This window comes from Leptonotus elevatus, chromosome 7 (genome assembly GCF_054856555.1).
Source record: "Leptonotus elevatus isolate MCC_2025b chromosome 7, RoL_Lele_1.0, whole genome shotgun sequence".
Lineage (NCBI taxonomy): Eukaryota > Metazoa > Chordata > Actinopteri > Syngnathiformes > Syngnathidae > Leptonotus > Leptonotus elevatus.
In genome coordinates, this window is record NC_141245.1 from 5,994,895 (window position 1) to 6,020,508 (window position 25,614).

General features: G+C 39.3%; 1 protein-coding gene across 10 annotated transcripts in view; it reads right to left on the reverse strand.

The window, feature by feature from the left end:
- The window catches only part of acsl3a (acyl-CoA synthetase long chain family member 3a), a 27,513-nt gene continuing 1,899 nt past the window's right edge, over window positions 1–25,614 (reverse strand). For 8 of the 10 annotated variants that reach the window (XM_086079894.1, XM_086079893.1, XM_086079895.1 and 5 more), the window contains 14 exons: window positions 18,221–18,640; window positions 16,657–16,834; window positions 11,999–12,108; window positions 11,628–11,766; window positions 10,379–10,529; window positions 6,617–6,740; window positions 6,177–6,248; window positions 4,253–4,392; window positions 3,862–4,034; window positions 3,337–3,411; window positions 2,614–2,802; window positions 2,111–2,225; window positions 1,419–1,576; window positions 1–1,337 (listed from right to left, as the gene is read on the reverse strand). In XM_086079894.1, coding sequence (XP_085936020.1) covers window positions 1,180–1,337; window positions 1,419–1,576; window positions 2,111–2,225; window positions 2,614–2,802; window positions 3,337–3,411; window positions 3,862–4,034; window positions 4,253–4,392; window positions 6,177–6,248; window positions 6,617–6,740; window positions 10,379–10,529; window positions 11,628–11,766; window positions 11,999–12,108; window positions 16,657–16,834; window positions 18,221–18,595 — 2,157 coding nt within the window. In that variant the 5' untranslated portion in view covers window positions 18,596–18,640 and the 3' untranslated portion in view covers window positions 1–1,179. Of the gene's footprint in view, window positions 1,338–1,418; window positions 1,577–2,110; window positions 2,226–2,613; window positions 2,803–3,336; window positions 3,412–3,861; window positions 4,035–4,252; window positions 4,393–6,176; window positions 6,249–6,616; window positions 6,741–10,378; window positions 10,530–11,627; window positions 11,767–11,998; window positions 12,109–16,656; window positions 16,835–18,220; window positions 18,641–18,803; window positions 19,463–25,614 lie in introns of those variants that run through there. The other 2 variants (XM_086079901.1, XM_086079902.1) reach the window with 2 other exon arrangements.

Here is a 25,614-nt window from a genome sequence, read left to right on the forward strand (position 1 = left end):
CAGAAAAAAAAGTTTATTTCCTCCATTTGATTTTTCCAATGGAGAAAAAAAAATCAATATAAATACAGATCATTCTTGCAAGCAACATCTCCATTTACAATGGCACATCGTGATAAATACATACTGTAATTTGAAGTCCTTTTATTTCACCCTGGAGCACAGCACCTAGAAATAAAGAAAAACCCCACCAGAAATGATAAAACTTTATCATGCTCCCTACATGTACTGGTTTAAGTCTTAGACTTCTGAGACTGTCCTTAGCTTAGATATGAGTTACTCTGTCTTCTTAAAAAATGCCATGCCATGAACGACACGTGAGCAAAAGTGTTCATTCCTGCTATTTAAAACATCTTCTGTAATCAAATGCCTTTCTTGGCTAAGAATGAGACATTTTCATGTTTGCATTGTTCATCAAAATGACACCGATTACAGAATATACATAAATAAATGTGAATTCTTCCTGGAGTGTGTGTTCAGAACATTGGAAAGTACACTCTGTTACAGAGTCCAAGAGCTGCACAGACTAAACAGTCATCTGTTTCCTACTTTGAAATAACCCATAAGGCGCAAAGCATTGTACTTCAGATACATTCATTACAAGAAAACAGTTTAGAAAATACAATTCAAATGTGCAATTATTCTGTGCTTTTGGAATCAATGCGCATGCTAAACATGCTTGAGGAGAATACAATAATCAAATTTTAAAATGTGAAATCAATATTCAGGCCAAAAGAACAAAAGACCAAAGCGTCCCCTGACCTGCAGGACAGACAAAATTATAATCATTTTGAGATTTCAATAAAGATCAAAGAACAACTCGTTGAGACAAATACAAGTGTGCAATCAAATGCAATGGAAAGCTTCTTGCTGTGAAACTCAAGCGAGTTCAACAGACAACATCTTAGCACAGCACAGTCTGTTTCATAACTCCCATCTGAAACAATAAAACACTTGACTCTAAGGTCGTACACATGGACACGAGAGGAAAAGGCAGCAGCAGACAAATTGTTTGCACTTCCTGGAAACTTCATGTCTACAGTATAGTATGCACTCATTCTGCTTTAGTTCAGCTACAAATTCAAGTAAGAGCAACCAAAGTGGAGCTGGCTAATGGTCCAAAAGTAAAACAAAAACCCTGTCAATTGGAACTTTGTACATGGACTGTCATGGTCTTTGTCATCATTTCCCATTGTACATCCTTGCAATGTCATTGCGGTAAAGCTTTTCCAGCTCCTTTCGCTTGAGCTTGAATGCATCAGTTATCAGTCCCATCTCAGGAGTCCACATGTCCGGACTCAGGTGGATCTTGCGAGGGATCTCGAAGCGCTCGAGTTGGGCTAAATGAAGACGGTAGATAGTCAGCATGCACCTCGCAAGAAAAAAACAAACACAACTTTTCTGGGTCACGATCTTCTTACCTGCTAGAGCGACTTCTGTGACGACCTTGAGCACCAGCTCTTCCATCACCTTGTTGTTACAAAGCTCGTCCCGTGAGCCGCGGATCTCATATTGGTCGGCCAGAGCTTGCAGCTGCTTCTGATTGGGCACCATGAAGGCAATCGCGTACGTCTCATCGCTGCAGCAACAGAACAAGTCAAAGAAAAGACAAAACAGTCCATCCGAATCCATACAATCGGATTACTGACATTGTTCTAGTACCATCCATTTTCTCTATCAGTGTTTCCAAACCATTATTATGTATTATGTGTATGATAAAAAAACGACACGATTGATTGCTTTGGTCCGGTGTTTATGCGCTAGTTAGTAGCGGCTAAACTGCTATTGCTACATGGGCAGGCTGTGCTAACTCCACTCAGGGTTTCCACATCAGCACTTGTTTAAATAACAGTATTGCTCTGCTGCCTGTTTAATGGCACAGTTTACACAACCGCTTAGTCCACATCGCTTTGGAGGTACTGTCACACAAGCCATGATGAGGAACCTCTCTTGTCAAAATAGCTTCATCTTTGTCAGATAATGCCGGATGCCCATCTGCTGCACGTTTAGCTGTGTCTTTGGTCATTGTTTACTACCTCTTACTATTACTTCAATTCAACTTGCAAACCAAAGTAGAGAAGGAAAAGCCGTACTTTGATGCATCACAGCTCACCTTCTGGCGTAGGCGCAGATGTTGTCAACCAGAGGGCAATTCTTCAACATAGCTTCGACTTTTCCCAAGGAGACGTACTCTCCTGCTTGCAGCTTCACAAGGTCTTTCTTACGATCTGGAATCACACGCAAAGACAGCTTGTTTGGTAACATCCCGTATGCAAGTTGTTCAATGTGTTTTGGATAACAATGAATCCTGTAATACTGTTACGTGTACTGTCCCTTTAATGGCGAGCTCACTATGTGTGATCCGGAAGTGGATTCTAAATAACTGAAATGTTAAACATTTATGTATCTTTGTTTTACTTTCAAACAAAAACTAAAGTTGCAGAGAGGTGCAAAAGATACGACTGCAAACAACTGCGGGCAATTGTGGATCTAACAGACTGTGCAAGGAGGAGTTTCGAGTGGACACTATTTTCTGTCTGATACTATCTATACTATTTTAGCATTTAAGACAACTTGAAAATAACCATTTGCACTTTTTCCCTTCCTTTATCTCACCAATGATCTTGAGGCATCCGTCTTCATGAAACTCTCCAATGTCTCCAGTGCAGAACCATCTTTGGCCGCTCTCATCCACAAAGAAATCACTTTGGTCCCCTCGGTCCTTATAATATCCCATAGTTACATTGGGTCCACCAATTAGAATCTCTCCTCGTGGGTATGGCTTGTCAGTGTGAAGGTAGCCCCCTGAGACACACACACACACTCACCATGTCAAAAATTCTATTTTGTAAATAAAATACATGAACAGTGACAACATAAGTGTGCCATAGACTGATGTTGTATGATTTGATATCTTATGTAAAAAGTGTTCAATTTCCACAGGAATGGGAGGTTCCAAGATTTAATTATTATTTTTTTTTACAAGGTCAATTCATCTATGAGGTCCACATTTTAGTAGGCTTTATATGAGATTTAAAGATTTTACATAAAAAAAAAACACTTTCAGGGACCATGACCACTACAGTGGACAGTTATTCAAAAGTTGTTTTATTATACTTTGTGCATAAAATGTTTGGTCAAATCCAAGTTGTTTGACCCAGATTCCACGTTATTGCCGTGTGGACAGTTTGGTAACTTCTGACCACAATTTGCGTGCGTTACGTGTGAAATAAAAGAAATGACAGCAACGCTGTGTATGTGCGTGTTGACAGGGAGAGGGGGGGGGGGGGGCGTGGTGAGGTGGGGGTGCTATTTCCTGACCCATATAGCATCACTCACCCTCTACCCAGTCTTTGAGTTTGATCTCACAGCACACTAGTGGCCCTCCTACTCGCCCGGAGCTATAATCCCACACTGAAACAGATCAAATACACACACGTAGACACGATCAGGAAGTGCACTCGAATCAAGCAACAAGTTTTAATACCATGGCGACATGACCCGCTGGCCCACTATGGTAGCCCCCATCCCAGAGGAAATACCCAAACCAGTGGGCTGCAGGCTGATTTGTGGTTGCTGTCCGTCTGGGAAAAGCTAACCATATTTCAATGTGCGATTTCTAAATAAGGTAAATTTGTAAGGAAGACATTCAAAAAGATGACTCACAACTGTATGACAGACTTAAAAGGAATTTCCTTTCTGTCACTGAACACTTCAGTACATGACATTAAGTAATGTATTTTGTAATCATGTTATAGAAACCGAAAAATATTAATACAATTAATGGTTTTGTTCTCATTTAGCATGTATGGTTTACCTGTGATTATGATCAGCTTGACATCTTTCAATTTTCATTCTGCTTACCTTCGCTAACGGTTCCAGCTCCACAGGTCTCTGTCAGACCATAGCCCTGACCCACAGGGCAGCAGAAACACACATTCATGAAGCGTTGGGTGGCAGCGGAGAGTGGGGCTCCACCCGAAAATAACACTCGCACACGACCTCCGAGCAGAGCACGAACTTTTCTGAAGACCAATCTAGATGGCCACATACAGAAAATATTTTTTAGCATATAGTAAAAGTATGTATTATTACATGTAGCATTGAATTTGAAAATGCACTGTGATGTTTCTCATGTTGTCCCTATCATAGTATTATAGTGCACAGCATTTCATGCTGCACGTGTTATCGAATAAAATGAGCAGTGAAGAGTAAATGTTATTAGAACGTGATGCTGCTGAAGAAACTCACATACTTGTCACACAGAGGTGCGCTGTGGCCTTTGGCGAGTTGATCCAATTTGTAGTTGTAGGCAAGAGTGAAGAGTGTTTGCTGGACAAAGCTCATCTCCTCAACCTTGGCCATCACATTCTTATAAATGCGATCCATGATCTCCTGTCGTCAAGGTATAGGTGTAGGGATGGAGTTTGGACAGGGACAATAGAGATATGATGAGCGCTTGTGAATCATGAGTTAATGTGAGAACAATATAGAAAAAAAATCCTTTAAAAATGCAAAACAGATGGTCCTTATGGGTTATTACAAGGATGAGCAAACGGTACCCCCCCCCCCCCAATTAATTAAAAAAAAAAATCGTATTTTTTTCGCTGACTTTCTAAAAATAAATAAATATGTTTTTATATGTATTTCTTCTTTTTTTGTTTTGCTTAGTTTTTTTGGAGGGAGAAATCCCTAAATTTTCATGGAAAATGTACACTGGAGTTTTATCCACATTTTTGGGGGGGGGGGGGTGTTAAATAAAATTCCCATGCTTATCAATGGTCACAAATTATTCAGATTTTGCACTATTTGCACTGTAGCAAGTTCCACTGTATAGTTTTACGTTTGTAATATCACCACCCACCACTAGACGGCAGACATAACTTATTTGCACTTGTACCAGATTTTTATTACAATGTGAATAGGATGATAATTTTTTTGCTGATTTGGAATGACAAGCACTGCAAATGTAGCCTACCTGAATAATGTAAAAAATTTGAGTTGATTTTTGTGACCTTTCAAAATGTTGATTTTCCCTTTCCACCACAAAAAAAAAGAAAAAAAATCACACTGTGGTTATTTTCTTTTTACATTTTCAAACCCTTTGTTGTTGAAGACTGGATCTTTTATACTAAGAGACTGTGATGTACATTGGTTAAAATAAAATAAAAAAGACACGCATATTTTGTCTGTATTTAAAATGGTATTTTGGTCATATATCTGATTAGCAAGTGCGTGGTCCTATGTGCATCAAGCATCATTGAAGGAAAAATTGTGACTCCCTTCATCATCTAAGTTGCACATCCCCTGGTTAGCAATTCAAGTTTGCGTGCAAAGCAGTGGTAATGGGAGAGGAAGTATGCCGTTGTCATATCACGGCTTCGTGAGGATGCGTGTGAGCAAGAGTGCATTTCGTGGGGATGACCACACGGGGCTTTCTCACGTTCTGTTCACAGCTGTGAATTGTTCCAGAGACTGGGGGCCTCTGCCCTTTGCTCTGCAACCACTGGGAGATGAGGGGGGTTAGAAGGGTTTGTTGTGTATACGAGTGTGCTGAGGCAGAAAGAATACAGTGGGGAAAAGCATGTCGCCTGGAACTTGCCTGCGTGTAAAAAAGCTCTTGAAATTACCCATCCATACATACGCAAATCCATTTGCTATATTGCTTATAATGTTCAGGGTCACGTGAGAGCTGGCGCCTATCACAGCTAAATTCAGGCAAAAGCTCAACTACACCTTGGACTGGTCGTCAGTCATTCATCGGGATACACAGAAACAGTCAAAAAACAATAGTGGAGGGTGACGTCATGCTCGTCCCCGTGGACATTTAGTGTTAGCGTATGACAAACTTGGGATGGAAACTTAAAAAAACAAAACAAAAACAAGCGGCCAGCTCCGGTCACAGTCCAAACTACAGTTCACACTTCAAGAAAACTGAAAAAAAACGAAGAGTTTATTGGGGTGTGCACATACTCGCCCGCGCACGAGTTTGACACAGATGTTGCAGTTCCTCTTCAGGCCAGAGGTGGCAGTCGCGAGTAAAAAAAAAAAAAAAAACCTCCACAAAGCACTTTAATTTTGATTATCTCACACACACGCACACACACTAAAGATTGGCTTAAAGGGAATGTGGCAATATTTCAGCATGTATGGCATAAGACGAGGTGTTTTTCACTTACAGGAACAGCTGCCATTATGGTAGGCTGCAGGACGGTGATATCTCCTTTGGTGCCTTTCTTGATCATAGCTGACTATGAGTGAAAGATAAAATAACATACGTTAAAAATAATCTAGAGTGACTGTTTTCATAAAAATGTATGTAAAGTAATTGTAAAATATCAGGAAACGTATCGCCTTGAAAGTCATACATCATATTGTGACCTCTGTATTGTATCGTGAGGTTGTTGGCAATACCCAACCCTAGTGGACATATCGTCGCTGTCCTGTGAAAAACACTTATGTCCATTTTTTGTTTGATCCCATAAACGTAAAATGTGAAAAATTACAAAAATTGCAACTAAGTTGATCTTTCATGACAAGTTATAGGACATAATATTATCTTTTATTAATAAATAAATAAAAGTTCACAAATGCATAAACACGAAACGAGTGACCATACCTGGTCGGACAGAGTCAAAGGTGAAGAATATCCAATCTTACAACCATTAGAAATACACACAAGCTCGGCACTCAGCTCCAGTACATGGGCCAGAGGAAGGTAGCCAATGTAGGTGTCTTTCTCACTGCAAACAGACCAATATTTAGCACAAGTTGTTCAGTTTGTTCATAACACACTACAAAACACGTTGGGCCAGTGAGGCATTGATATAAAAGCATTTAGGTTTGAGATGATAAATATACTCAACTGTTTTAGCTCCCATTTTTATTAGATGAATTCAAAGATCTAAAACTTTTTCCATTTCTCTCAAATATTGTTCACAAACCGGTCTAAATCTGTGATAGTGAGCACTTCTCCTTTGTTGAGATAATCCATCCCACCCACCTCACAGGTGTGCCATATCAAGATGCTGATTAGACACCATAATTAGTGCTCAGGTGTGCCTTTTTATAGGGGGGTTCTGGGGACTCAGAAAACCAGTCAGTACTGTCTGTGATATTGTGTATGTGGAAAAATCTTTAGATCTTTTGAGTTCATCTCATAAAAATATTATTTATGTGTTATTTTTTATTTCCTTCGGTTTTTAGATGTGGATCTGATACACAAAATGGACCAGAAATAAAGATTAAAGCATTAAATGCCCCCCCCCCACCACACACACACACACACACACACACACACACACACACACACACACACACACACACACACACACACACACACACACACACACACACACACACACACACACACACACACACACACACACACACACACACACACACACACACACACACACACAATTTAAAACAGTGTCCATGTCTACTGATAAAATGTATGACAAAAATAAAAATCGATAAACTCAAAAATACCCCTAGAATAAAAAAATCTGTACATACTATAACATATAACACAGGGTATTACTTGGCATGTAGAAATCACCTCCTTGATGGATTACTCTCATGCAGTGAGTACTCATCCAATTCCACATACTGACTGGCCAATGGTGAGCTGGGCTTTCGTAAGATTGGCAACCAATTGACCATCCGGCGGGGAGTGTTCGAGGCTACTATGGATGGTATTGACACATCACTGAACACAAACACTTCCTCCGCCCCCTCAACATGACCATCAGAAGGTAATGCTAACCTGTGCTAACAGTGCAGCTCTGCTTCATCTAGCTCCGCTGTTTATAACTCTTGGATAAAAGTTCAGAATAATTTCCTGAAATTACAATTAAAAATACATTTTCTATATCTCTTTTTTAATATTTTATCTACAAATCCATTGCTTGCAATAACTATATCAGCCTCAACCACTGACATTGTCAAACCTTTGCATTCTTCTTTTGTGATGCTTTTCTAGTCTTTGACTGCAGCCTCTCTCCCCCTCAATTTGAAACTGAGCATAGACATTCAGGCCCCGTCCACACAAAAGCCAGTTTCAATGTATCCTCTCAAGTTTCTTACCATTCAGGCCGTTCGTCCACACGATGGCGCAGTTTTGGAGCTTGAAACCGATCACTTTTGAAACCGGGCTCCAAAGTGGAACAATTTCAAAACGCGCCTCGTACGCATCCGTCTGGACACCATATGCAGGATAATCCTCCAGTGATGACGTAATGGTCGCAGCTCGATGACGACGCATTGTCGCAGATTGATGACGCATGCGCCAATTTTCGCGTGACTGCGCGCAAACCGTCAGTCTGTCAACAACAATGGCGGATAGCCATGTCGTAGTCAGTTTTGCGCAGCCTCCTTAGCTTGCTTATATAAGCTTTTGCAGCAAAATATTTTGCTTCTTTATTCCCACGTTCAACAAGTGGTGGTGTACTTGAATCACCCGTCATTGTCACTTCTCCTGTGTTCGTCTTTTTCATGTTTTGATACATGCAAAGCCATGTTTGTTCTGTAGATTGCAATGAAGTAAAAAAAAAAAAAGTGTCCATCTTCTTCGCTGATTATTCTTCTACACTTTCCATTAACTCGCAGTGGCTGCGCTACAGCGCCACTCCAGACCTAGCATATACATTACAGCCGTTAAACGTCCTCAGCGTCTTCTTTTGGACACACGCAAGTCTTGAAATGCGTCTGTGTGTACGAGATTTGTTTGAGGAGCGAAGCCGACTTTACTTCCATCTGGACGGGGCCTCAGTGCTCTTTACTCAATATAATAGGATACACCCGGGCAACTACACAGATCTGCCCCCTGCCCAAAAAAACAGGGTATCACACCCAAATACCTGGAAATAAAAGCTTAAATTTCAACCACTTGTCTCGTTTAAACCAAATGTTTTCATTGTAAAATGAAAGAATTTCCAGTACTTTGTTTTGAATATAAGAATGTCCACAGTCAAACATTAGAGTAGAGGATATCAGAAATAGCAAGCAAGGGAGAAATAGCTTGATAGTCATAGGCAATGGCACAAAGACAGCAATGAACCCAAACTTAAAAGGAACCCTTTAGCTCTATATTATTTATTTGGTTGTTACTAGCATAACTATGAGATTAATTTTCCAAAAATCATTTCCAGTTCAATACATTTTGCAGAAACTTGATTTGGACGTATGCTGCCATTGTTATTTATGGCACACCGCATTTAGTGCGTAGTGACGTAGAATGGCGGCCGGATCTCCGTCTCCGCCGAGCAATGTAAAACGCTTATAAAGAAAGCAAGTTTAGCCTCGTAGCGTTCCTAAAGAAATAACATGCGATCAGGTTACCCTCCCCCATGCCGTGCTCTCCAGACACAGTTTTGATCGTCCCTTTAGGAACGCTACGGAAGGGGCGGGGGGCGCTCCTGCTCCTGGGTTTGCTCTCCGGCCGGTGGCCCTGGTGGGGCCCGGGGGTCGTCCTTTGGCGCTGCCGCGGCCTGGGGGGCCCTGAGGTGTTGCGCTTGCTCTGTTCCGGCGGGGGTCGTCGGCTCCCCTCTTTGGTGGAGATTTTCATGCATGCCAGATCCACCACACCAGCATCTACCGAAACTCAGACACAATCTGTTTCCTCCTCAGGTTATTGAATCGGTGGAGGCTGGTGTCTGCGGATCTCACGCGGCTTCGTCTGTCCTTCCTTCCTTTTCTCGGTCTCTCCTTTGGTCTCTTGAGGAATCCCTGATTTTATGTTTTTTGGATTTGTTGGGGTCTGGATGTTTCTTGGGCTGGGGAGGAGTTCTGGTGGGGGGTGTCTGGTCGGTGCTGGATTTCGCCTTCCTTGGTTTTCTTCGGTCCCCTCGGGTCTCCTGGTGTTTGGTTTAGGTGAACGGTATGAGATTTTTTCTAATAGGTTTTCTGGTGAGCTAACAAATACACGCACGCACATACACATACTCACCCACACACACACACACAAAAAAATATATATATATATATATTAAAAAAAAAAAAAAAAAGAGCAATGATGATGACATTTCCGAATGAACAATACTGAGCTCTTAAAAAAATAAAAAAAATAAAAATAAAAAATAAATAAAAATAAAAAAAGGGACGCTACGGAGGCTTACCTGGTTTTTTAAAAGGCATTTCACATTGCTGCCAGAGAGCTTGCCGCCATTTTACGTCACTACGCACTGAATGCGTTGTGACATAAAAAAAACAATGGCGGCGTACGTCCAAATAAAGTTTTTACAAAATGTATTAAACTGGAAATGGTTTTTGAAAAATTAATCTCATAGCTACGTTAGTAACAACCAAATAAATATTATAGAGCAAACTTGTCATTACAGTCAGGGTTCCTTTTAACAGTACGGTATATAAAACTGCGCACCTCAGGTTAGGTATCCGTTCAGCCAATCCAGTGGTGGCAGCAATAATGTTGCTATGGGAGATCATGGCACCTTTAGGAGTACCTGTGGATCCACTTGTGTACATGATGACCGCAATGTCGGAAGCTATAGGCTGATTTCGCTCAGAAATTGCTGAATTAAAAACAAATACAAACAAAATTATATTTATATATATTATATATATAAGTATATTTAAAAAACATATTTAAAGTTGAGGCTTGTCGTAGGAAGTCATGGCACAAAGTTGTATCACAAAATGTAACTTGGCTTAAGATATTTTTGATTGAAATAATTTATTTCAGCAAATACAACAACCTAAGAATGCTGCAAATTCATCAAACGACTATTTTCAGTTCTTTACAACCTATAAAATGTCTTGAAACCCTGCTGTGTGTAACAGTTTACAAAAAATTGTGTTATCATTGGGAAGGTTTGTTTAAAAAACAGTTGACTTGAAAATTATTAATAATAAAAAAATCAGACAAAAACATAATTTGCATAATACTTTGGAACACGGTGTAATAACACTGAATGCTTCATGCATGCATGCATGAGCACATCATGTCGATTATTTTTTTTCTTTTTTACACAGTGATAAATACTATGTCAGTATCCGATAAATATAGTCTGAATGTATGCCTTTGCATTTTCTATTTACTTTTTGTCAAACATGCCAGGATGGATTAATAATCAATAAGAAACTAATGGTGGAGTGCACTTTTCCCAAAGGCAAGGATGACTTGGATGTGATAGAAGCATGTCGTCAATCTGGGATATGGTCATGGAAAAGCCAGCAATTCCTATGATTCTTGTAGAATGATGCCTCTAATTAGACAATTATCTTGGCAATGCTGTTGAAGTTCGATATGTAAACTAAAATAACACATAAGCACAGCTGGCCATAAAAAAAGTCAGATGAAAGAGAGCTTGGTCCTCTCTTTTCCCTCAGACTGTCATGTAGGCGTTAGTGCTCTAAAAATGGACATCATGTGAAATTAACAGTCCAGAGTATAAACATAAATGTCCTCCTATCCTGTGCTCCATCCACATTTACTGAATTGAATTATTCCTAGCCTCTATCCTACGTAAGCATATCAATGCAAATCCAATGGAATGTCAACAAAAAGGAGGCAAGGAGGAGCATGCTTTTCCTTAGCCATCCATTGCTTAATAGAGACCTCACAGTACAAATACAAAAATTTTGTACCAGGAACCTGCTAACTTACTTACCATTTTCAGTTTTGCCGCCCATCCTCTGCACATCGGCCATGTTATAGATGCTTATGCCACTGGGATAGCCGGGCCATGAGGTCGGAGTTTTGTCCACCACTATGATGCACTGCAGCTTTGGAACTTTAACTAGAATATCCTAAAACACGTGATTTCAGTTATATTGTATTCTCAATAGAGTTCAGAGAATAATGCATGAGATGTTGAATTACTGTCCAGATAAATGGTGGAAATAATTATGCTGTAAAAGAGAAATATCTGTATACAGCATACATGAGTGAAACTGACCTCTTACGTCTACATTTTGTTTGTGTCCTGCATCACACTAGTATGCATTGCCAGAATGAGTGGTGTTCAAACTGATTTCTAACCTTGAGTCTGGTCTCCAGGAGCTTTCTGCTGGTGATGATGAACGTAATTTCTGTCTCATTTAGTCCGTGAGCGATGGCTGGACCCCCCAATGTTGAATAGAAAGTAGCCACTGCAAACACAAGATTACAAAAAACAGCAATAATTTACATACAGTGGTACCTCAGTGTTTGAACATAATTCATTCCTGCGAAGTGTTCAAAGTCCGAATTGTTCATCCTCCAAAACATTTTTTCCCATAGGAAATAATGTAAATGCAATTAATCCGTTCCCAAGGCCCAAAAACATAAAATTCCTATTTTAATTTCTATTTATGTTTTTTACATTTACAGTACAGTACAGTATTTTAACAATAAAAATACCTTACCTTTTTTTGTTGTGGTGTGATGGCTTCAGTGGATGATAAATGCTATGTTAATGCTAGCTTTAGTTCAGTGCTGAGTTTGTGTATTTTACATTGGGCATATTGTTAGACTACTAGGCGGTCCTTGTGTGCATTGTTTAACGTCAGGCACATTGTTGAACAGCTCAGATATGTCCTCGTGCCAGTATTTACAGAAGTAGTCACGGTAGTTACAACGGCGCGATAATCTCCTTCCTAATTCCACTGTGGTTCGTAGCACTATATGTTTTTCTTTTCTGCCACTGGCAGTCTTGTCTTTCTTTGGGCCCATGGCGAAGCAAATTGTTGTGGAAAAATCAAAATGCACTCGCGAGTATAGAGCACTTCCGGGAGTATTCACGATCCGACTGGAAATGAGCAGTGTATCGTCTCAACTACAGCAACGTGAGCATTCGGCATTGCTCGGCTTTATTTACTCAGCTACCCGTTTTCAAGGTACGTTCGGCTTAGCTTGCTTTGCTTGGGTGTTCGAACTCCGAAAATGGGTTCAAACTCCGAGGCATTTTTTACTCCGATTTTTTGGTTGAAGTCCAATGTGTACAAGGTCCGAGGTTCCACTGTAATCAAGTATGAACATTTGCTATCAACCAAGCTTCTGCATGCTATTTTGTCCCTCTTTTTGAGATTTCATTATGTAAACAAATTAAACGACTTAGAATCATATCAACTACTGTATCATATTGCAGTGTAATGTGTAATATTGTAATAGTTTAACAGTCTCCCCTAATGTCCAATTTCAAACGTTTACTAATGACTAGTGTGCTGCATGCACACATCTCTCTTTTTCTGTCTCTTATCTATGTATATATACACACACACAACACACATACTCATGAAAGCATGCATAGCAAGCAGCTTGAGTAACACTCCAATTACCCAGTTATTTTGATATAGAAAAGGATACACAATATTCATAGAGACAGCAGCAGCGGGAGAGAGACGTGATAGGAGTGTCTATGTGCCCTGAGGTTGACACTGAGATTTAAGGGACCGGGCTTGATGACATCATAGTCTTGCGTCATGGAGCAACAGTAATATTTCCTGCTGTGTGACATTGTATATGAGGCCATAACACCTCCAGCCGTGAGATCGAGATTCAAAGCTGCATGTGTGGGACTTTTGGAGAGCCGTTTTCACTGTCAGGTTATCTTTAATTTGGTGCAACTTAATGTTGCATTTCATCAGCATATCAGCCTTAAAATGAAAGTCAACCTTAAACATTTCTTGACAATAATATGTTTTATGTGACCTCCTAGTCTAAACATGACATTCTGATTAATATTACATTTGTGAAATAAGAGTTATGAAGCAAAATTCTGCCATTATTATCCATCTCAGGGGGCGGCCATTTTGCCACTTGCCGTCGACTCGAGATGACATCACAGTTGCTTAGGGCTCAGGCAACGACCAATCACAGCTCACCTGTATTCTGAAGCTGTGCTGCGATTGGTTGATACTTGAGATACTACCTGAGCAACATTGATGTCATCTTCAGCCGACAGCAAGTGGCAAAATGGTCGCCCCTTGAGATGGATAAAAACGGCTGGATTTTGCTGCTTAACTCATATTCCACTAATGCAATATTAACCAAAATCCCTTATTTAGACCAGTGGGGCTGCATAGAACATATTATTACCCCCCCCCCCTTCCAAAAAAAAGGGGGGGGGGGGTGACTTCCCCTTTAAAAGAAACAGTGTGCGCTACAAAGATTGCCAACAAAATTACAAGTAAATACGGCTGCTAATGTGACACTTGGATCTAATCTCAATAATCTAATTCATAAAATAATACACAGTGCAAGCCCATTTTTAATCACTTTGGCCAAAAATCCACTATATCATGATGAGAGCACACGCACAGAAACACAAACTCACACACTACGAGTTCACTGGGGGCCTTTGGCTGACTCCTTGAAGTCTCTGTCAACATCAGATGCTCACGTAGACTCACTCACACTGACCATGACGCCATTAGCCTTCACTTGTTTGCCTCGTTCCCCCTCCCTGCCGTTTCTTCCTCCCTCGCCCCCTCTCCAACCTTTAACTCCTCTCGACATGTTCACTTTCCGCCGTAGAAGTGTTTGTGTGTGTAAGTGAGAAAGATGCTCTCTAAAGATGCTTTGCAGGCTTGTGCTTGCAGCATATTTTCAGTGTGACAGTTTAATGGAGCATAAACTAAAAAGTGCAGGAAAAAAGATGAAGGATCCTTCAAAGAGAATTAAAAAGAATTAGGGAATCTAAAGTGCAGCCGGGAATACTTAAATAAATAACAACTATTTTCAACAGACATTAAAGAGTAAAGACGTGCCGAGTCCTTGAAATGCAACAAAAGCGAATATTTTACAAATTTCTAAGGAGATTAGGTTTAAACATTCAGAACTTTGATTAACTCTGCACGTCGAATATAGAACAGATGTTATAATGTTCTATCTGACCATTGCTTAAGTGCAAATGACATCCATGTATGCAATAAAACAGCGGGTTTCCATCACAAAATAAAGTGGATTTATGGTGGCCAACTGGGAAACACTGGTTACTTATATAACTGTAACAGAAGGGACAAATTGACCCTATTCTGTCTTGTCATTTGTTCGCACACATTAAATCATAATACGAACACACACACCCGTGCACACACACATTAACATATTCTCACAAGAGTTTAGTGGGGGAAAAAAAACAAAAAAAGTTTGCATGGTCTGTGACACACGTGGGAACTGAACCCACAGTGTCAGGCGAGGGAATCACAGCACCATCATTAAGTAAATGACTCCCTTAGCACATTACAATATGATAAATCAGTCATTGTATGCTTTCATAATGTATTTATAAAATAACTAGGCATGCTCCATACCACTTTTTTTTCAGACTGATAGCAGTAAAAGTACTCAACTCTTTAGTAGTCACTGATATCGAGTACCGATACCACTAATAGTTTTGATCCATCCATGGGTGACGTCTCATTCGAAGCCAGGTCGCTCGCCTGCTGTTGGTAAGTTGGTCGTCATACTGAGGACGCGGGGAACATTTCCCACGATCCTTTCGATCCCCATTCACCACGGCAAAAATCTCCTCCGGTGTACAACTTCTGCTACAACTACGGATGCGTTTAAGGTACTCATAATGTGTCGGAATTTTAATAAAACCCCTTCCCTGAAGACTCCAACTTATCAAGGCAGGCGTAGAATTGTTGCTATCAGCTAATCATGTAAACACTATAGTTAAATGTTTTGTTATACTTTTTACCAGGGATGGCAAGCGCTCGGGGCACGTAGCTCTGGCGTTAGTGTCACGAGCAACAAGCCAGTACGAGTCTAACCACGCTGTAGAAAATGAGGTAGCGAGCAGCACGAGTCTTACCGCGCTGTAAAAAAAAAAAAGGAGAAAAAAAAGGCATCTACTTTTAGTAGATGTTTGTCTTATAGCATGTATGTACTCAATGATGGCTGAATTGAAATATACTTGAAATTGCTACATGATCTTTGTTTTAAATTTTTATTTTAACCGACAGCTCGTTTGGGAGGGGGGTCATAGTGAGGTCCTAAGAAACAAGTATCAGTGCTTTCAGAAATTAGGGGGACAATCACTGCGTTTTATCAAAAACAATGAAGCTTGCCGAGATGTGGCAGTTAATTGTTGAGTACAGTCCCAATAATACAATATTAACATCTACACCTGCCGAAAAATAATACAAGGCTCTTACGGTCTTATCGTACTGCTCTTAGCCGAATCAAGCTAAATGTAAAATAAGAAATGTTTTTATGTTTCATGCACTATAGGAAAATCCTAATTGTTTATGTTATTTAAAATGTAAATTTCATTAAATTTGTTGTTCATAATTTTTTCTTCACAGACAAATGTCAAAACAAGTTTTTATGGTGATTGTCATTGCAGACAAATCATTTTATTATGTATGATTTATTGTTTAGCCATTATTTCAATGAAGAATTTGACAATGGATATTTTCACACACACGTACGCACGCACGTATCTACATACACCTACATACACACACCCTCTATCAATTTCCTGCACTGTTCATCTACTTTCAGCAACCCCCACCCCCTCGAAAAACATGGCGGCTCAGTGGTGACATGGGTTCAAACCCTAAGTGGGTGGGCAGCGCATGCACGTTATCATGTGCCCCCCTTTTTCTTTTTTATTTGAGCACCTGGCCCTCCAAAGGTCACTGCACGCCCCTTCAGTACACTTCAAAAGTCGCTCAAACATTTTGCATGGTATAATACACACAACTTACGTGGGTAATTCTGCATGAAGCAAGCCAAGGCAACTAGCATCCATTCAGCCCGTGTCTCACAGAATATGGCAATGTTGTGTTTAGGCTTCTGCCCCAGTGCTGCCAGACCACAGCCAAACTGGGATGCTGCAGAGAGGGTCTCCTTATAGGACAGCCAGTGGTAATCCCCAAGAACCAACTGCAGGATCAAGAGAGGATGCATAAAAAAAGAGGCTACTGGTAGACTTTCAGTTTGATGAAGTAAATGCTTATGAATTCGAGGAAAGGGGAGAAGGTGGAAGCCTTCCACAATTACTGTCAATAATCAAGGGACAAGTACATACGGCAGAGATGAGTTCACTCAAAGCAACTCTATATAAATAGAACGTTGTAACACAGGCTGCGTGTCGCAAGTCAGTACAAAACCCACAAAGACAATAACTACATAAATGATAGCTTGTCAAACATTAAGACTCATATTGGTAATATTTAATTGAGAAGACAGGCAAACAATGGGCAATATGAAGAATGGCTTTGGAACCATTAAATATAATAAGTGATTGTGAATGTGTAGTACAGCTAACGGATGGCTTTGGAACCATTAAATATAATAAGTGATTGTGAATGTGTAGTACAGCTAACTAATAGAAGGACAGTACAGATACTGTGTGCCGAATGTGCCAATTATTTTGTCACAGAGCAAGATTGTATGACTTGACTTGCTTAACCCAAGTAATGAACCGACTGAAACTTAATGGGGACTTGCTTGATTTTTGGTTGATTAAGACTTGAGACTTATGAAACATGTGACTTACTCCCATCTCCAGCTGAATGACATTATACCATCCATCCATTTCCTGTACCACTTATCCTTGTGAAATCCAAACACTGACAAACAGCACACGTTGTTGAGCCAACAGTGGCCTCTAACGGTTGATTAGGAATAGTGCATGCGTTAGGACAGCAATCACTAATGCAATCAAGGATTTGTATTTATTTATATGTGTACTATTATTAACGGATGTGTATGGACTGGTTATGCTTTTATTAAAAAAAAATATATTTTATTCATTATTGTTGTTTTGTTGTTATAAAGCCTGACACTGGTTTTGTTTTTATTGTTTTTATATTTACGCTTATAATGTGTCAAATGTGTTGTTTCATGTTAAAAGTTTTTTTTATGCTCTATAAATAAAGTTGGGTTGAACTCAATATAATTGTGCTGCTAATATTCAGTCACATTGGTATTCTTGTCCACATTTTTTTTTCAATACTGCTTTGAGCTTTGAAACATTTTCTTTGTCCTTTCTATATACTGTAATTGGTGGTTATTACGTGACCCCACAATGTCTTTACACTGCTCAACCACATATTGGAGACCATGCTCAAACCGCCCACTAATTCTCTGGTACAATAAATGGGAAGTGGCCAGTCAAGTCATCCAAAAGGATTGGATATAGTGTTTATAGTATCAAATTTAAAACACATTTTGACAATGTTACTAGATTAAAATATGCTGCTGTTAGTTTCCATATATTGCATCACTTTGAGCTGTACAACGACATTTAATCAACGTGACTTTTACCTTTTTGAACGTCTTGCCGCTGCTCTGCTGCTCATCTTCTTCACTGATCACCTCTCTTGTGCCAAGGCATTCTCTGTGGGGGAATCTTATGGCTGCAAATTCGAAAACCTTAGGCAGGGTGTCCAGTCCCGGGTACAATGATATCATCAGTCCTTTGTTAGCTTTGACTGCTCGATACGGTCCCTCATGTAGTCCCAGCACTGAGTGAGCCTTTGCTCTCTTTGCACGCTCCTTCTCAGATCCATAAAGAGCCCCTTCAGGTCCAGAGACCCAAGTGAAAATGTAGTACGGAATGAAGCTGAAGAAGGAGTAAATCGACACCATGAAGTTGAAGACGAGCAGTAGCACGGGGTTCATGTCTTCTTTTTGTTTCATCTTGGTTCGGGTGTTTAGCAGCTTAAGAATAGGTGCTGATCAATCCTAGAAAATATGCCACAATTAATACATCACACCACCAGCCAACCAACTGCAAATGTTGGCTAGTTCTTTATTGTCATACTCAAAATGACCCTTAGCTCCTGTAGCTTAACATTCTGCGAGGCTTAACTTATTGCAAACCATGAAACTTCACTAGAGCTCATACCTTTTTGTAGTCTTCATCAAAAACAAGAGAAAGGGTTTACTTGGTATATTTCACAGTACTTCCATTTTGCATCCTCATCCATCAGGAATAAAGTGCATTGTGCCTTTAACTAAAACAATCAATAAGCTCAACAAGACATGAAAGAAGTGACAAGACAAAGCTCTGAAAAAACAAGAGATATTATTTTAAATTGCGTTCAAGAGATTTTGAATTTAATGTTTCTGACTCTGTACGAGTTACTAGAAGGGAAAAACATTGATCCATTTCCTCAACCTCAATAAGTTTTCGAGTGTGCTGGAGCCTATCCCAGCTGTCTTGAGGTGGTAGGCAGAGTACAGCCTGGAACAGATGCATGCAAAGAGAGCATAGCGGGAGTGTGGACTGCCAGGTCAAGTTAGCACATGTAATTGAGTGTGCTCGAAGGATGAAAGGACTGCTATAAATTTGCTTCATTATGAAAGGTGTGCTTACTTTTTCAACGACAAAAACACCCTCACCACAAATATGATGGGTTTGGCCTATCAGGGAGCTGTCCACTGTTCTGAACAGAGATGTTGTGTTGTTACAAGTACTGTATGTAACAATATATTTGATGCTGTACCTTTAAATATTGTACAGCGTTACAAAACTGCTGCCATGGACAATTGTGAGCTTACGTCACAAGCCAAAATGGCGGTACAAGGATGCTCCCCGCTCATTAAAAAGCATTGGACTTTGGATGGTTGTAATTTGATTTGTGATGACATTTTGAATGTGATGAAATGTCGTTTGACTACAGGTCAAGTAACAGGCAAAAGCAATACAACACGCTGTTTGTTTTCACTGTGTAAGGTGTGTTGCATTGCGGAAATACCACAAATGCTCGGATGTTCGGAATTGTCCACAATAACATCACCCTATTCTCTTTTGTTGCACCGGGCGGTGTCACAAAAGCACTGCTTGTTTTAAATGATCTTTGTCACTTGAAACTGGAGCTTCAAAATACGCAGATTTATCTGATCACTGAAGAAGCACCAAACTACCATTATGCACCAACTAAAATGTATTTACATTAATCATATTAATACTCCAAAGTGATCCAATTTATGATACTCTTTCCTAATATGATTTAGGGAGGGTTATGTGTCTATACTGTAAATAGTAAATACAATTCCTTATTATCTAATTCACCAAACGCAACAACCATATGCTGCTATTGCTAAAAAAAAAAAAGGCCCCATGACAAAACAGCTTGCACAAGTGTATGTGTGCACAAAGGCAACAGTCAATTTTAACTGCAGTTTTTCATTTCCTAGCACAATTACTTGTTTCTTTGGCACACCACTACGCCTCCCTGCCCATTGGCACAAATTGCTTTCAATCTTTAGAAAACCATTGCGGCTGTATTGACACAATCGCCTTGTGCAGCAGTTTGCTTTTTATTTTTTTACTGTTTCTTCACAAGCTATAAGGTGCTTTGTACAAGGACTTTAGAGTTCGGCTGAAGCTTGAGGTGCCGGTCATTAAGTGCATTCTCTGTATTGCTAAAAAAAAAAAAAAATAGTATTGGATTCCTTCACAAGTCACACCACCAGAGACAGACAGGCAGTATCACTTCATAGAAATGTAATTTATTGTATGACTAGCACAGGTGGGCATCTCTTGCTACTATATGATTTGACTCAATTATTATTTGATGTGACCAATTATTGTGCATGCCTCAAAACAATGCACATCCTATTGTTTTCTGTCATTGTTTTTGTTCTGTGTGTCTATTTTTAAATACCTAAATTTTGTACCGTGGACATGCAAAATCTACCCAGATCCGTTTTAAATGCAAAGCTTTTGCTTCATAAAAAAAAAATGGAAACAGGATAAACCAATTTAAAACATTTTCTACCATTAATTTGACTTATAACCAACCTGCACAACTCAAATAAAAAACAAAATCTTCTCGACAGAGTAAGTAAAAATAATCAACCGAAATAATGCTATTACTGTTACAAGTAGTCACACCCTCTCAAAACTGGAAAGAGGCTGTGTTTAGAATGAACAAATTAAATTTGCCCGCGTTAAATGGTAGTCAGCACACACCTGCCACCATTTAAAGTGCCTCTGATGAACCCCAAATAAACTTCAGCTCTTTTAATAGGCTTTTCTTGACATATTGGAAGAAAAATGCTGTACCACCATGCTTCACTCTCAAACATGACGAGAGAGAAAATTTGTTCTGGTCCAATGAAACAAAGGTTGATTTAAAAAAAAAAAAGTACCTATGATTTTTTTTTGTTTCATAATTACAATGTTTGCCGCAAACACAACACTGTTCATCATCAAATGAACACCATGCCTACAGTTAAGCATGTTGGTGGCAGCATCTTGCTTTGTGGCTGTTTTTCTTCAGTAGTAACTAGCGCTCAGGACAAGGTGGAAGGAATTATTAACAGTTCAAAATGGCAGCCAATGTTAGCACAAAACCTTCAGGCTTCAACTAACCAAAAATGACGTTAGAAAAAGCCTATTAGAACATCTTTGATTTATTTGGGGTTAATCAGAGGCGCTTATGGTGGCAGGTAAAACCTGGCATTTAAACATTGTGTAGACCTTTTCACTCAGTTCACTATACAGAAAACAAAAACAAGTTGTGAAGGGAGTGTATGTTGTCCTTATTTTAACAGTTACAAAGCTATAGAGGAACCAGTATTGTGAGTGGGCTGCATAACATCCAATTAAGTTTTGCTACTTCATCAACCAGAGTAGAAATGCAAAATCTTTTGCTTAAAGACTAAAGGTCAAAACACAAAATTGCACCACAAGATTACGTAAGAAAGTTTGACCCTAATCTCTTGCCTTTCGAGAAAAATCCTCAGTGTGCAAGATGTGTTCATTCAATGGCCGGCTTTATACACCCTCTTAATGGATTAATGAGAAATATTGTGACATAGTCTCAAAAAGGGAGGGGGTGTGCAAGCATGTGTGTTTGTGAGTGAGGGAATACTGTTTCCCATTGTGCGAATGTGGTGTTTTGTGCATCATTGTGCCAACCCATTCAGCAAGCCTTGCAGAAATGTGAAAAATGGTGGCTATAGTGGTAAAATGACAACATACAATTTGACCCCAAGAATGCCACTGGTTATCAAAAGAGAATGTGCGTTAGGCTGAATGAGCTAAATGTAGATCACGAAATTAACTTTTTAATTACAATATCACAATGTGTTTGTCTTTTTGGAAATACATTTTAAAACACCATAAGGAGGATACACGTGATGCTGATTTGAACTCATTTACTGCCATTGACGGCTATAGACGTCAAAAATTCATTTGAACTATTTCTATTAGTTTAACATTTTTTCCCATTTTTGTTAACAAGAGTATGAAAACCTAGGGGGAAAAAAATATTGTACATTTAGACCAGATATAAAATTTGTGATTAATCATGAGTTAACTATTGAAGTCATGCGATTAATTACAATTAAAAAATGTAATCGCCCGACGCCCTAATTTTTAATAATCTTTTCTTTTTGGAAAAAAACATTATTTAAAAAATAAAATAAAATAAAAGATTATTAAAAATTAGGTCGTCAGGCGATTATCTTTTTTAAAATTGTAATTAATCACATGATTTCAATAGTTAACTCATGATTAATTACAAATTTTATATCTGTTCTAAATGTACAATAAAAAAATGTTTTCCTAGGTTTTCATACTCTTGTTAACAAAAGTGGAAAAATGTTAAACTAATAGAAAAAGTTAAAATGAATTTTTGACATCTAAAGCCATCAATGGCAGTGAATGAGTTTAAGGGCCCACGGCTGGCAGGGGTAATAAAAAATAGCATTTTCATTTTGTGGTATTTAAACGATGGAGCTCAAAATTATTTGTTTTCAGAGGGAATATATGGATATATTTAGGAGCAAAGTTATGTAGTCCAGTATTCGTATTAATTACACCAGATTATGCCCTTCATAAATAGATTTGCATAATTTGGTAACTGTTTGGGAACTGGCGGCACCCTGTTTACATCCAAAAGTAAACATGCTGGTGTGAAATGTATCCTACTACAATATGTCCTAGTAGCGAGGTTAAGCACACACAAAAAAATGTCCATTGGCTTCAAGTCATGATGCAAAGGTCCCCTGGTGTGGAAATACATTAGGGTCATACAAATAAATTTATCCTAAGACAAAAGCGATGTCACAATTTTATTTATTAGATTTTTAAATAATCTATAGAGCCTATCTATATCTTTGCTTGATTTGCTATAATGACAAATGTGGTGTCAAAGTATATATATTTAGGGGTCAAGGAATCCAATAAAATAAGCTTCCCCTTAGCACGACAATTGGAGTGTACCGGTAAGTGTAACCGTGCACATTTCACATAATTGTGTCATCAAAGTGACTTTAGTGTTTACCTTGAAAATTGTGAAGTGAAGTTTCTTGTGTACAGCCTTCCAAGGCATTGAGATTTCAACCAGGAAGGACTAGCGGCTACTTACTAGCCTTTGCAAATCAGTTCCTGAATCAACATATTCCATCCGTAACTAGTGATCTTCATTATTACTGAAGCAAGCACTTAGCTTACATGCTATTAGCTTGTAAGTTGGCCCCATTATTTAACATATTTTACTTCTGTGCAATATTGTTAATGCTCATCAAACTCATGATGCTAAAACAACTTTAATTCTTATTTTAGTTTTAGCTATAATGGAAGGTCATGACTGGAGTTCACGCTTCATGTCAGTCCGCCCTACAGAATGAAAGATTGATTAGATACGTTGTCATCATTCAAAGTGAGGAACAATACTGAAAAACTGCAATAATGTATGTACAAAGAAGCTGTAGATTATATCCAGATAGTGAAGGCTTCAACGGTAATACGGGTCTCTCTATACAGCTGTTGTCAGAGTCTGGTCTGGATTGCGGGTTGTATGTTGGATCCAGTGAGAGTTGGAATGCCTTTTCAATTGTGTTCAGAATTTCTAGGAACAGCAGGATTCTAGTTTGCTGACCTAAGTATTGCGTCTCCGCTTTTTGCAGATAATGTGGTTCTTTGGCATCATCAAACTGCAATCTTCAACTTTCACTAGATCAGTTCGCAGCAGAGTGTGAAGTGGCTGGGTTGAGAATGAGCACTTTCAAATCTGAGACTAAGTTCTTCAGTTGGGAAAGGCTGAAGTGCCCTCTCCAGTTTGGAGATGATATAATGCCACAAATGCAAGTATCTTGGGCTTTTGTTCATGAGCGAGAAAATAATGGATTGTGAGATCGACATGCAGACCTGCGCAGTGTCTGCAGTCATGCAGACTCACTATTGGTCTCTCGTGATGAAGGAGCTGAACCCCAAAAAAAGCTTGCGATGTACTGGTTGATCTTTGTTCCTATCCAGACCTCTAGGGTCACGAGCTGTGGGTTGGGACAAAATAATGTGAGACCACCCAGGACATGCTGGAGCGACTTTAACCGTTTCTCAGTATTAAGAATGCAGAACACGATCTTGTTAACTCAGCCACTATGCAGGGTTGGGGAATCCTGGTTCAGAAAGTAAAAACCCTGAAACAGTTTGGCTTTAGCCACAGGCGCTTCTACTCAACAGGTGGAGACAATCTCGTTTGTCTGCCTGTTGAATAGAAGCACCTGTGGCTAAAGCCAAACTGTAGCATGTTTTTTACTTTGGGGACCTGGATTCCCCAAACCTGCCAGTAAGTCTTCCGAAGAACGTATTTCCAGAGAACGGCAGTCTCTTTGTAATTGGAACGGCTGCGTACTTGTGAACTTCCCCGCTGGCTCTGACGTATTTCTGTAATTTACAAGTTATATCATGTGCCTAGATTTAAACTTATAAATGTGAGTAGTGAGTACTCCCCTCCACTGTTGTATTAGCCGTTTTGACCACAGCACAAAATGCATCTTGGGATATTTCCCCTGCCAAGTCTTCTTAAGTCCCCAACTGATGCATCCTTGGTTTAAGCTAGCAGACAGCATCCGGGTATTCCGTGACTTCTTGGTTTCTGCACACTTTATATTGGAAAAGGGCTTCTGCTAGCAACTAATGACATTTCACAAGATCATAAAGATGTAAGAGAACGTACAAGAAAGTGAAAGGAGAAACGTCCGCTTTTGTCTCCTGGCTAGCCTGGGAATTTGGAAAGCCTCAAGATTCTTCCAGAACAACTGGAAGAAGTAGTTGGGAGTGGGAAGTCTAGGCTACCCTGCTAAAGAGACTGCTCCACGTGACCCAACCCCAGATAATCAGAAGTAGTTGGACGGACGGGTGCATACTTGTAAATGGATTGTTTTTTGACGCCCTTTTTTAACTGAGCAAATTGCACAAATACTGCAATTGTCATAGATAGTGCTGCCTCTATCGAATATGTTTAGAATCGATGAATCGACTAATTGGATTCATTTTAATTTTGCATTAAAGTGTATTACAAAAGCATTTTTTCCCGGATTACTGTTTATTATCCAGTGGTTGATGGTTATTTTGTACTTCATATTCATATAGTGATTTAAAAAAAAAAAAGGTGATTGATGTTGCACTGTGTTACCGGTTTGGTCACTATGATTAAACATAGAAGATAATTAGTCTTCTTTTTTAACCTCGAGTTGAAACTCATTCTATTTGAATCATTGACGCCAAAAATGCACAAACCAAATTTGTCACTATAGCTACTGTATAACAGAAGGATAATAGGCCTCTCAAATATGGTCGTGGACATAAAAAATAAAAATTTTAAAATGTTAAAATATTTTATGTACAAAATGTGATTTCACTTGTGTTTTAGGATAATTTGTTTTCTATGACAGGGAAACTTTGCATCATAATTTTA